This window comes from Nerophis lumbriciformis, linkage group LG12, assembly GCF_033978685.3.
Source record: "Nerophis lumbriciformis linkage group LG12, RoL_Nlum_v2.1, whole genome shotgun sequence".
NCBI lineage: Eukaryota > Metazoa > Chordata > Actinopteri > Syngnathiformes > Syngnathidae > Nerophis > Nerophis lumbriciformis.
Window position 1 is genome coordinate 41,449,292 of NC_084559.2, and position 13,854 is coordinate 41,463,145.

The 13,854-nt window shown below is 43.4% G+C and overlaps 1 protein-coding gene across 7 annotated transcripts in view; it reads left to right on the forward strand.

Moving 5' to 3' along the window:
* Window positions 1–11,850: 11,850 nt before the first annotated feature.
* mctp1a (multiple C2 domains, transmembrane 1a) overlaps window positions 11,851–13,854 on the forward strand; it is a 502,786-nt gene continuing 500,782 nt past the window's right edge. For all 7 annotated transcript variants that reach the window (XR_009817879.1, XR_009817880.1, XM_061986604.1 and 4 more), the window contains exon 1: window positions 11,851–12,419. Coding sequence is in view for 5 of the 7 variants with exons in the window: in XM_061986604.1 (XP_061842588.1) it covers window positions 11,904–12,419 (516 nt within the window). In the remaining 2 variants the exon portion in view is untranslated. The remainder of the gene's footprint in view (window positions 12,420–13,854) is intronic.

Consider the following 13,854-nt stretch of genomic DNA (forward strand, 5'->3'; position numbering starts at 1 on the left):
CATGCCATATATTACACACGGAACATTAAGGAGGGGACAGGTTAGCAATACTAGCATTGCTACACTATATTGCCAAAAGTATTTGGCCACCCATCCAAATGATCAGAATCAGGTGTTCTAATCACTTGGCCCGGCCACAGGTGTATAAAATCTACAAACATTTGTGAAAGATTGGGCCGCTCTCAGGAGCTCAGTGATTTCCAGCGTGGAACTGTCAAAGGATGCCACCAGTCCAACAAATCCAGTCGTGAAATTTCCTCGCTCCTAAATATTCCAAAGTCAACTGTCGGCTTTATTATATAAGAAGATGGAAGAGTTTGGGAACAACAGCAACTCAGCCATCAAGTGGTAGGCTACGTAAACTGACAGAGAGGGGTCAGCGGATGCTGAAGCGCATAGTGCAAAGAGGTCGCCCACTTTCTGCACAGTCAGTTGCTACAGAGCTCCAAACTTCATGTGACCTTCCATCTAGCCCACGTACAGTACGCAGAGAGCTTCATAGAATGGGTTTCCATGGCCGAGCAGCTGCATCTAAGCCATACATCACCAAGTCCAATTCAAAGCGTCGGATGCAGTGGTGTAAAGCACGTTGCCACTGGACTCTAGAGCTGTGGAGACATGTTCTCTGGAGTGATGAATCACGCTTTTCCATCTGGCAATCTGATGGACGAGTCTGGGTTTGGAGGTTGCCAGGAGAACGCTACATTTCGGACTGCATTGTGCCGAGTGTGAAATTTGGTGGAGGAGGAATTATGGTGTGGGGTTGTTTTTCAGGAGTTGGGCTTGGCCTCTTAGTTCCAGTGAAAGGATACCAAAACATTTTGGACAATTACAAGCTCCCAACCTTGTGGGAACAGTTTGGAGCGGGCCACTTCCTCTTCCAACATGACTGTGCACCAGTGCACAAAGCAAGGTCCATAAAGACATGGATGACAAAGTCTGGTGTGGATGAACTTGACTGGCCTGCACAGAGTCCTGACCTGAACCCGATAGAACACCTTTGGGATGAATTTGAACGGAGACTGAGAGCCAGGCCTTCTCGACCAACATCAGTGTGTGACCTCACCAATGCGCTTTTAGAAGAATGGTCGAAAATTCCTATAAACACACTCCGCAACCTTGTGGACAGCCTTCCCAGAAGAGTTGAAGCTGTAATAGCTGCAAAAGGTGGACCGGCATCATATTGAATTCTATGGGTTAGGAATTGGATGGCACTTCAAGTTCATATGTGAGTCAAGGCAGGTGGCCAAATACTTTTGGCAATATAGTGTATGTGACCTTCAGTGCTAACATTACACCATTCTAGGTTAGTATATTCGCTAAAGGAAAATCGAACTGCACATCTGGAGCTAATTTACGGATGGACAATTGCCAGATAAGCAGGCTTTATTTTAAGATGCGTAGTGAAGCCTTTTTTTTCTTCTTTTTTTTTTTACAAAGCTGCCCTCTCTATACACAGGCTGGGCTCATCTATCCAGGAGCGGGTCAAAGGCAAGATCATGATACCATGTCGGACATATCGGTTATTTCAGTAACTGATCAGTTTGTTTGATTAATCGAGTAGTTTGATAGAACACACTTTGTACTTTGCAGCCGCCCTTTTAGGGAACATAGTTTATTATATACAACAGCTTTTCTGCTTGCCTGCATGACCTTCATTCTTTTTTTTATAATAAATGCTCATTATCAACATTTATTTTTGACATGTAGTAATGATAATAATTATGCATTTTCATCTTTGACATCAATAACAGACATACAAAATGTTAAAAAAAAAAAAAAAGTATATAGTTGTGTTTTTATTATTTAGTTAGAATTTCTTCAATTTAGCACTGCCTAATTGTATTTGTTTAGTACCTATTTTTAGGTTTAAGTTTTTTTAAGTTTATCCTGTTTAACTGTAAGTAAGATAGATATAGTTATTAAATACAATTAAAATCAAGAGTAAGATTTCTAATTCTTTGTTAATATTTGTAGTGGAAAAGTTGGGCCCCGAGGTCAACAAGGTAAAGGACCGCTAATTTAAATGAATGACATCGATGCTGTCTTCAAGTCATGTGATCTAGCGCCATTTATAATAATAATAATAATAATAAAAATGGATTTGATTTTATATCGCGCTTTTCTATTGTTAGATACTCAAAGCGCTCACAGAGAAGTGGGAACCCATCATTCATTCACAACCAGTTTGCGCCTCCGGCCCCTCCGACCACCACCTATCATTCATTCATCATTCATTCACCATTTATTATTGTTGTCTATTGACTAACGAAACATACACCTATTATTTTTTTATACAATGTCAAATTATTTCTGTTTAGATGTTTCTGATCTCCAGGCATCATGTCACATATTTAAAGAGTGATGGGTCAAATGCAGAGGATAATCTCACCTCACCTAGTGTGTGTGTGACAATCATTTAAACTTTTTAACTTATCATATCATATACTTTAAAATTATTGACTTATTTCAGCTTCTATATCTTCAATTTCACAATAAAAGTATTTTATATCGGTCGATATAGATAATTATTGATATTATCGATACCACACCAACAATGCCTAGCCACAACCGTAACAAATTTAATCAAATGTAACACTTACTTCATGCCCAAAAACCTGTAGATGAAGTTTAAAAAAATAGCTAATTAATGAGAAACTGAAAATGTGATCCAAATATAAAAGTCTGAGTATGTGGGGGATATTTTGATATTTTGTAATCGCCACTGCTAATAAAGGGACCCTCTGTTCACACACCGCCTGCCTTCTCTGCATGCTGGAATCACGCCAACAATACCAAGTCGCAATTGTAACAAATTTAATTTAACACTTAATTTTGCCCAAAAAACATGTAGGTTATGCTAAAAAAAGTTTTTAAAAATATGTAATGTAACAGGAAAAAAGCTGAAAATGTGATACTAATTAAAAAGTCTGAGTATGCGAGGGATATTTTGTAAAAAAATAAAAGATGCCACGAACAAACATTACATCCACATTTTCTGCATCCCGGGACCACACCAACAATGCCAAGCCACAAACGTAACAAATTTAATCATACGTAACACTTAATTTACGCCAAAGACATGCAGGTTATGCTAAAATGTTTAAAAAAAAGACAATGTAATGAGAAAAAAAGCTGAAAATGTGATCCAAGTTTGAAAGTCTGTGTATGTGAGGGATATTTTGATTTTTTTTTTTATCACTTCTGCTAATAAAGGGACCCTCTGCTCACACATCGCCTGCCTTATTGGCATACTGAAATCATGCCAACAATGCCAAGACCCAACGGTGACAAATTTAATCAAATTTAACACTTAATCTTGGCCAAAAAGCATGTGGATAATGCTGAAAAAGTTTTAAAAAAGCATGTAGCGTAATAAAAAAAAAAGCTGAGAATGTCATACAAATTTGAAAGTCTCAGTATGTGGGGGATAACTTGATATTTTGTAAAAAAAAAAAAATTCCACAAACACACATTACATATACATTTCCTGCATCCTGGGATTACACCAACAATGTCAAGCCAAAACCATAACAAATTTGATCAAATTTAGCACCTAATTTAGGCCGAAAGACATGTAGATTATGCTAAAAAAAAGTTTAAAAAGTAAAATGGTAGATGGGTTATACTTGTATCGCGCTTTCTACCTTCAAGGCACTCAAAGCGCTTTGACACTATTTCCACATTCACCCATTCACACACACATTCACACACTGATGGCGGGAGCTGCCATGCAAGGCGCTAACCACGACCCATCAGGAGCAAGGGTTAAGTGTCTTGCTCAAGGACACAACGGACGTGACGAAGTTGGTAGAAGCTGGGGATTGAACCAGAAACCCTCAGGTCGCTGGCACGGCCACTCTCCCAACCGCGCCACGCCGTAATTTAAAGAGAAAAAAGCTGAAAATGTGATACAAATTTGAAAGTTTAGGTAAGCAGCAATGTTCCCTCTAATTGTTCATGTGTGTGAGCAAACGCAAAAACTCCCTGAGCATTCAGTGGAACCCATGTGAGCAACATCAGACGTGCACAATGTGGCTACACCTGCTGCACACCTGTCCCAAACCTGACTAAATAACAATTTCAATCTCCATCCATCCATCCATTTTCTATCGCTTGTCCCTTTCGGGGTCGCGGGGGTGCTGGAGCCTATCTCAGCTGCATTCGGGCGGAAGGCGGTGAACACCCTGGACAAGTCACCAGCTCATCGCAGGGCCAACACAGATAGACAGACAACATTCTCTTATTATTATAAACAAATGACAGCAGTCATTTCCATGAGGTTATTTTCTAATATAAGTGTTTAGGCCCACTTACAATGACAATAACAAAAATATTGGTTTTCATGAACTGTGTACTTGTATTGTTTGTCTGGGTGGAGGTCCTGCTTTGGAAATAGTTTGTACCCATTTCAGACATTGCATTTAGTTCCCATTAAAACATTCACATGTTGCACAATGAGATGTAAGCAGGGGATCATGTGTACAATCCTGCAACTTCTTGTTTGTAAAAAATATATTTTTATTAGTATTTATTTAAAATACTAACAGCATTTCATGATTAATATTTATAAATTAAGATTCCTAATAAATGACACTAGAATAAGCACACATTTGATTGGTAAATCATAGTGTAACGACCTGGAATGACACTTTATGTGTGGTGTTGGAGTTGTCCGACTTTTTGTGTGGCTGTAAACGCATCACTGGCTAAGTGCCATACTGTATGTGTTGGCGCAAGTGAGAAAGAGCGAGCGGCTGCTGTTGATATAACAAAGTTGCTTTTGGTCTGGTTTGTACTGCAGAAAATGACCAGTTTTGCTACAAACCCCGTTTCCATATGAGTTGGGAAATTGTGTTAGATGGAAATATAAACGGAATACAATGATTTGCAAATCCTTTTCAACCCATATTCAATTGAATGCACTACAAAGACAACATATTTGATGTTCAAAGTCATAAACTTTATCTTTTTTTGCAAATAATAATTAACTTAGAATTTCATGGCTGCAATTAGGGCTGGGCGATATGGTCTTTTTTTAATATCGCGATATTTTAAGGCCATATCGCGATACACGATATATATCTCAATATTTTGCCTTAGCCTTGAATGAACACTTGATGCATATAATCACAGCAGTATGATGATTCTATGTGTCTACATTAAAACATTCTTCTTCATACTGCATTAATATATGCTACTTTTAAACTTTCATGCAGAGAAGGAAATCACAACTAAAAAAATCACTATTTTTTTCAAACGGTGTTGATCTGGAAATGTTTGCCTCGGCATTTTGATGGTGTGGACGTGTGGCACCAAACGGAGATGTTGACGTGCGGAGTAAGCACTCTTCATTGTCTAGCGGGTGACTTTTCAAATGATGCTACATATTAGCAGTGTAGCAGAGTGTCCTGGGTTCGCCTATACAGTGTACTTATCTAATAAAATAATAAACGGGAGACATTAGAGCAGGTTCGGTAGCCACCGCTTCTTTAATGTCAACATCACACACCTCCTTCTACAACCACACTCGCCCTACGTCACAGCCCTACGGCAACAACTCTGGAGGGACAAACCTCCTCCTCCTTACCTAACACACTCCGGTAACTTGGGACACCTTGAACTGTTTGTTACAGCAGTAATGCTACTTTTTATAGCAACGCTTTCGCCCCACACTTGACAAATTACGGTTGTCTGTTCGACATCTTCCCACTTGAAGCCAAACCACCGCCAGACGACGGACCCCCTGCTGTTTTTCTTGGGAATTAATTATTCCTCCATTTGTTACCAGATTCACACCTTCTTTCTCTTGTATTACCGCTCGCACCACTCCGCTAGCATCACAGCTAACGTTAGCCATGCTGCTACCTCTCTGCTCGGGGAGGGCGTATACGTATGTGACGTGTGTAAGAAGGTGCGCTTGCTGTCTGTGAGAAGGAGAGATCGGAAAGAGCGAGGAGAGCCTGTAGTGTATATCACGATATAGTACTTTTTATATATCGCACAGAGACAAACCCGCGATATATTGCATATATCGATATATCGCCCAGCCCTAGCTGCAACATGTGCCAAAGTAGTTGGGAAAGGGCATGTTCACCACTGTGTTACATGGCCTTTCCTTTTAACAACACAGTATATGTTTGGGAACTGAGGAGACACATTTTTAAGCTTCTCAGGTGTCGGGTGCAATGTGAGCTGGGCGGTAGCCGAAGGCAGGGCACTTGGCGGTCCGATCCTCGGCTACAGAAGCTAGCTCTTGGGACGTGGAACGTCACCTCGCTGGGGGGGAAGGAACCTGAGCTAGTGCGCGAGGTAGAGAAGTTCCGGTTGGACATAGTCGGACTCACCTCGACGCACAGCAAGGGCTCTGGAACCAGTTCTCTCGAGAGGGGCTGGACTCTCTTCCACTCTGGCGTTGCCAGCAGTGAGAGGCGACGGGCTGGGTTGGCAATTCTTGTTGCCCCCCGGCTCAGAGCCTGCATGTTGGAGTTCAACCCGGTGGATGAGAGGGTAGCTTCCCTCCGCCTTCGGGTGGGGGGACGGGTCCTGACTGTTGTTTGCGCTTACGCGCCAAACAGCAGCTCAGAGTACCCACCCTTTTTGGATTCACTCGAGGGAGTACTTGAGAGTGCTCCCCCGGGTGATTCCCTCGTTCTACTGGGGGACTTCAACGCTCATATTGGCAACGACAGTGAAACCTGGAGAGGCGTGATTGGGAAGAATGCCCGCCCGGATCTGAACCCAAGTGGTGTTTTGTTATTGGACTTTTGTGCCCGTCACGGATTGTCCATAACGAACACCATGTTCAAGCATAAGGGTGTCTATTTGTGCACTTGGCACCAGGACACCCTAGGCCGCAGTTCTATGATCGACTTTGTAGTTGTGTCATCGGATTTGCGGCTTCATGTTTTGGACACTCGGGTGAAGAGAGGGGCGGAGCTTTCTACCGATCACCACCTGGTGGTGAGTTGGCTGCGATGGTGGGGGAGGATGCCGGACAGACCTGGCAGGCCCAAACGCATTGTGAGGGTTTGCTGGGAACGTCTGGCAGAGTCTCCTGTCAGAGAGAGTTTCAATTCCCACCTCCGGAAGAACTTTGAACATGTCACGAGGGAGGTGCTGGACATTGAGTCCGAGTGGACCATGTTCCGCACCTCTATTGTCGAGGCGGCTGATTGGAGCTGTGGCCGCAAGGTAGTTGGTGCCTGTCGTGGCGGTAATCCTAGAACCCGTTGGTGGACACCGGCGGTGAGGGATGCCGTCAAGCTGAAGAAGGAGTCCTATCGGGTTCTTTTGGCTCATGGGACTCCTGAGGCAGCGGACAGGTACCGACAGGCCAAGCGGTGTGCGGCTTCAGCGGTCGCGGAGGCAAAAACTCGGATATGGGAGGAGTTCGGGGAAGCCATGGAAAACGACTTCCGGACGGCTTCGAAGCGATTCTGGACCACCATCCGCCGCCTCAGGAAGGGGAAGCAGTGCACTACCAACACCGTGTATGGTGCGGATGGTGTTCTGCTGACCTCGACTGCGGAAGTTGTGGATCTGTAGAGGGAATACTTCGAAGACCTCCTCAATCCCACCAACACGTCTTCCTATGAGGAAGCAGTGCCTGGGGAATCTGTGGTGGGCTCTCCTATTTCTGGGGCTGAGGTTGCTGAGGTAGTTAAAAAGCTCCTCGGTGGCAAGGCCCCGGGGGTGGATGAGATCCGCCCGGAGTTCCTTAAGGCTCTGGATACTGCAGGGCTGTCTTGGTTGACAAGACTCTGCAGAATCGCGTGGACATCGGGGGCAGTACCTCTGGATTGGCAGACCGGGGTGGTGGTTCCTCTCTTTAAAAAGGGGAACCGAAGGGTGTGTTCTAACTATCGTGGGATCACACTCCTCAGCCTTCCCGGTAAGGTCTATTCAGGTGTACTGGAGAGGAGGCTACGCCGGATAGTCGAACCTCGGATTCAGGAGGAACAGTGTGGTTTTCGTCCTGGTCGTGGAACTGTGGACCAGCTCTATACTCTCGGCAGGGTCCTTGAGGGTGCATGGGAGTTTGCCCAACCAGTCTACATGTGCTTTGTGGACTTGGAGAAGGCATTCGACCGTGTCCCTCGGGAAGTCCTGTGGGGAGTGCTCAGAGAGTATGGGGTATCGGACTGTCTGATTGTGGCGGTCCGCTCCCTGTATGATCAGTGTCAGAGCTTGGTTCGCATTGCCGGCAGTAAGTCGGACACGTTTCCGGTGAGGGTTGGACTCCGCCAAGGCTGCCCTTTGTCACCGATTCTGTTCATAACTTTTATGGACAGAATTCCAAGGCGCAGTCAAGGCGTTGAGGGGATCCGGTTTGGTGGCTGCAGGATTAGGTCTCTGCTTTTTGCAGATGATTTGGTCCTGATGGCTTCATCTGGCCAGGATCTTCAGCTCTCACTGGATCGGTTCGCAGCTGAGTGTGAAGCGACTGGGATGAGAATCAGCACCTCCAAGTCCGAGTCCATGGTTCTCGCCCGGAAAAGGGTGGAGTGCCATCTCCGGGTTGGGGAGGAGATCTTGCCCCAAGTGGAGGAGTTCAAGTACCTCGGAGTCTTGTTCACGAGTGAGGGAAGAGTGGATCGTGAGATCGACAGGCGGATCGGTGCGGCGTCTTCAGTAATGCGGACGCTGTATCGATCCGTTGTGGTGAAGAAGGAGCTGAGCCGGAAGGCAAAGCTCTCAATTTACCGGTCGATCTACGTTCCCATCCTCACCTATGGTCATGAGCTTTGGGTTATGACCGAAAGGACAAGATCACGGGTACAAGCGGCCGAAATGAGTTTCCTCCGCCGGGTGGCAGGGCTCTCCCTTAGAGATAGGGTGAGAAGCTCTGTCATCCGGGGGGAGCTCAAAGTAAAGCCGCTGCTCCTCCACATCGAGAGGAGCCAGATGAGGTGGTTCGGGCATCTGGTCAGGATGCCACCCGAGCGCCTCCCTCGGGAGGTGTTTAGGGCATGTCTGACCGGTAGGAGGCCACGAGGAAGACCCAGGACACGTTGGGAAGACTATGTCTCCCGGCTGGCCTGGGATCCCCCGGGAGGAGCTGGACGAAGTGGCTGGGGAGAGGGAAGTCTGGGCTTCCCTGCTTAAGCTGCTGCCCCCGCGACCCGACCTCGGATAAGCGGAAGAAGATGGATGGATGGATGGAGGTGGAATTCTTTCCCATTCTTGCTTGATGTACAGCTTAAGGTGTTCAACAGTCCGGGGGTCTCCGTTGTGGTATTTTAGGCTTCATAATGCGCCACACATTTTCAATGGGAGACACGTCTGGACTACAGGCAGGCCAGTCTAGTACCCGCACTCTTTTACTATGAAGCCACGTTGATGTAACACGTGGCTTGGCATTGTCTTACTGAAATAAGCAGGGGTGTCCATGGTAACGTTGCTTGGATGGCAACATATGTTACTCCAAAACATGTATGTACCTTTCAGCATTAATGGCGCCTTCACAGATGTGTAAGTTACCCATGTCTTGGGCACTAATACACCCCCATACCATCACAGATGCTGGCTTTTCAACTTTGCGCCCATAACAATCCGGATGGTTCTTTTCCTCTTTGGTCCGGAGGATACAACGTCCACAGTTTCCAAAAACAATTTGAAATGTGGACTCGTCAGACCACAGAACACTTTTCCACTTTGTATCAGTCCATCTTAGATGAGCTCAGGCCCAGCGAAGCCAACGTCGTTTCTGGGTGTTGTTGATAAACGGTTTTCGCCTTGCATAGGAGAGTTTTAACTTGCACTTAGAGATGTAGCGACCAACTGTAGCTACTGACACTGGGTTTCTGAAGTGTTCCTGAGCCAATGTGGTGATATCCTTTACACACTGATGTTGCTTGTTGATGCAGTACAGCCTGAGAGATCGAAGGTCACAGGCTTAGCTGCTTACGTGCAGTGATTTCTCCAGATTCTCTGAACCCTTTATGACATTACGGACCGTAGGTGGTGAAATCCCTAAATTCCTTGCAATAGCTGCTTGAGAAAGGTTTTTCTTAAACTGTTCAACAATTTGCTCATGCATTTGTTGACAAAGTGGTGACCCTCGCCCCATCCTTGTTTGTGAATGACTGAGCATTTCATGGAATCTACTTTTATACCCAATCATGGCACACACCTGTTCCCAAATAGCCTGCACACCTGTGGGATGTTCCAAATAAGTGTTTGATGAGCATTCCTCAACTTTATCAGTATTTATTGCCACCTTTCCCAACTTCTTTGTCACGTGTTGCTGGCATCAAATTCTAAAGTTAATGATTATTTGCAAAAAAAAAAAAGTTTATCAGTTTGAACATCAAATATGTTGTCTTTGTAGCATATTCAACTGAATATGGGTTGAAAATTATTTGCAAATCATTGTATTCCGTTTGTATTTACATCTAACACCATTTCCCAACTCATATGGAAACGGGTTTTGTAGATATCAATTTTTTTTACTAAAGTTTTGGTGATGTGTTTATGGCCGACAATAAAGAGTTTTGCTCAGTAACGTGATCGATGGAATTCATGTCCTCAAAGCGTCTCGACAGACGTTACAATATTTGAACAATGATGACGAAAACTGTTTCCTCTGTCGTGTCCGTGTGTCGAAAATTGTTATGCGCTTATTTGTTGCTTTTGTGCGTGGCATAGATTTGCCGTGCGCAGAGGACGCTTGAGAAGTGCGCAATTGCACAGGCGCGCACCTTAGAGGGAACGTTGCCCAGCAGTATATTTTTATATTTTGTCATCGCCACTGCTAATAAAAGGACCTTCTGCTCACACACCGCCTGCCTTCTCTGCATTCTGGAATCACTCCAACAATGCCAAGCCACAACCGTAAAAAAAAATCATCAAATTTAACACTTAATTTTGGTCACAAACCTGTAGATAATGCTGAAAAAGTTTTAATGTAATCTGTACTGCAGTGACTGTAAAAAAAATGCAGTAAGTTTATTACAGGTTGCATAATTTGCTGCATATATGGAGAAGGGCTTGCATGTGCAATGTACTCCATGCCAACTATCTTCATCATCTTCTTCATCTTCTTTCCAGTGTGTTGGTCCTAACCGGATCAGCACACACACACACACACACACACACACACACACACACACACACACACACACACACACACACACACGCACACACACACACACACACACACACAAACATTCTTGTATTTGTTACCTTCTTGAGACTTCCGAAAAATGCCTACCTCTTTAGGACCACCCTTTCTAGATATATAAAGATTTGCATTTACAACATGAATAATATATACCTACTATGCAAATATAAAAAAGCTTGTTGTGAAAAATGAGTTGGAATTTCACAAGAAAAAGGTCACAATTTCACAAAATTTATGATTATAATAAAAGTTGTAATTTTACTCAACGCAAGTCAAAATTTTACAAGAAAAACTGAACATTTGTGCAATGTTATGATACAAGTTGGAATTTTACTCAGTAACAGTCGCAATTTTACAAGAAAAACCTTACATTTTTGGCCAGAGGGATAGCGCTTCAAATTTTTACACGCACTTGTTATTTCATATGTTGACCAGAGGGGGAGCACTTTTAAAACCCACACACAGTCAATTTGAAAAACCCCTTCTCTTTGGGACCACCCTCATTTTGATAGATCTCACCACCAGGGGTGCAAATGAGACATTCTCTATTAGATGTAATGGTTTTCCAAATTGGGACCATGATCTATGCCCTAACTTGTTCACCGGTCCTCATATGGAAGGTACTTTTCCTTGTTGATGTCTCAAGAAGGGTATAAATACAAGAACACACACACACACACACACACACACACACACACACACACACACACACACACACACACACACACACACACACACACACACAGACTTCAGGCTGGCTGGATGCTGCTCCAGCACCATGGAGCAAAAGGCGTCCGAGGATGAAGGCAGCAGCTCCGGGGGACAAGAGTCCTACCAGCGGAGGATGTGGAAGACTTTCCAGGAGAAAACGAAGCCGTGGCTCAGTCCCAAACTGGGCTCGCAGCGTCGCAGTAGCGGCGGAGCAGAAGGCGCCAAGAAGGAATCGGGACTGTGGATGTTTAGGAGGAAAAAGAAACACTTGGACCGAGTCTTCTCGTCCTCGCAGCCCAACCTGCGCTGCTCCTCCCCGCCGCCGCTGTGCCTGGGCGGCGGGGACAAGTGCGGAGGACGGGCTGCGGCCGCCGGGAGTGGGATCACCTCGCAGCAGAACCTCGGCCCGGCGTCCGGTACCACCGGGAGCAAACCGGAGCTGACGGCCCACGGAAGCCCGAAGCTCCACGTCTCGCAGCTGATCGCCTCCCAGCACAAGAGCTCCTCTCTGGGCTCGGCGTGCTTCGAGAAGCTGGTGGTGGATCCTGTCGTGGCCGTGGGGGGAGAGAAGCAGAGCGATGGTGTAAGTACATGACTTATTATAACTCATATTCATATTCACCAATTTGACCTGCTGGATGCACATAATTACTCACTTCACCTTCATATGATGCACGTTGTTCATTTGGGCCTCCTGGCTGCAACGTCACACACTTTATTTAGCACCAAAATATAACATGTATAGTATAAATACACTCAGTGACATAATATTACATATATAGTATATATACACTCAGTGACATATTAGATATATAGTATATATACACTCAGTGACATATAGTATATATAAACTCAGTGACATAATATTACATATATAGTATATATACACTCAGTGACATATAGCATATATACACTCAGTGACATAATATTAGATATATATTATATATACATTCAGTGACATAATATTAGATACATAGTATATATACACTCAGTGACATCATATTAGATATATAGTATATATACATTCAGTAACATAATATTAGATATATAGTATATATACACTCAGTGACATAATATTAGAGATATAGTATATATACACTCAGTGGCATTATATTAGATATATAGTATATATACAGGCCCTGCGATGAGGTGGCGACTTGTCCAGGGTGTACCCCGCCTTCCGCCCGATTGTAGCTGAGATAGGCTCCAGCGCCCCCCGCGACCCCAAAGGGAATAAGCGGTAGAAAATGGATGGATGGAGTATATATACATTCAGTGACATAATATTAGATATATAGTATATATACACTCAGTGACATAATATTAGAGATATAGTATATATACACTCAGTGGCATTATATTAGATATATAGTATATATACACTCAGTGACATAATATTAGAGATATAGTATATATACACCCAGTGACAGATATATAGTATATATACACTCAGTGACATATTAGATATATAGTTTATATACACCCAGTGACATAATATTAGATATATAGTATATATACACTCAGTGACATATTAGATATATAGTTTATATACACCCAGTGACATACTATTAGATATATAGTATATATACACTCAGTGACATATAGTATATATACACTCAGTGACATATAGCATATATACACTCAGTGACATATTAGATATATAGTATATATACACTCAGTGACATATTAGACATATAGCATATATACACTCAGTGACATATTAGATATATAGTATATATACACTCAGTGACATATTACATATATAGCATATATACACTCAGTGACATATTAGATGTATAGTATATATACACTCAGTGACATATTAAATATATAGCATATATACACTCAGTGACATAATATTAGATATATAGTATATATACACTCAGTGACATATTAGATGTATAGCATATATACAATCAGTGACATAATATTAGATATATAGTATACATACACTCAGTGACATATTTGATATATAGCATATACAGTATACACTCAGTGACATAATATTAGATATTATT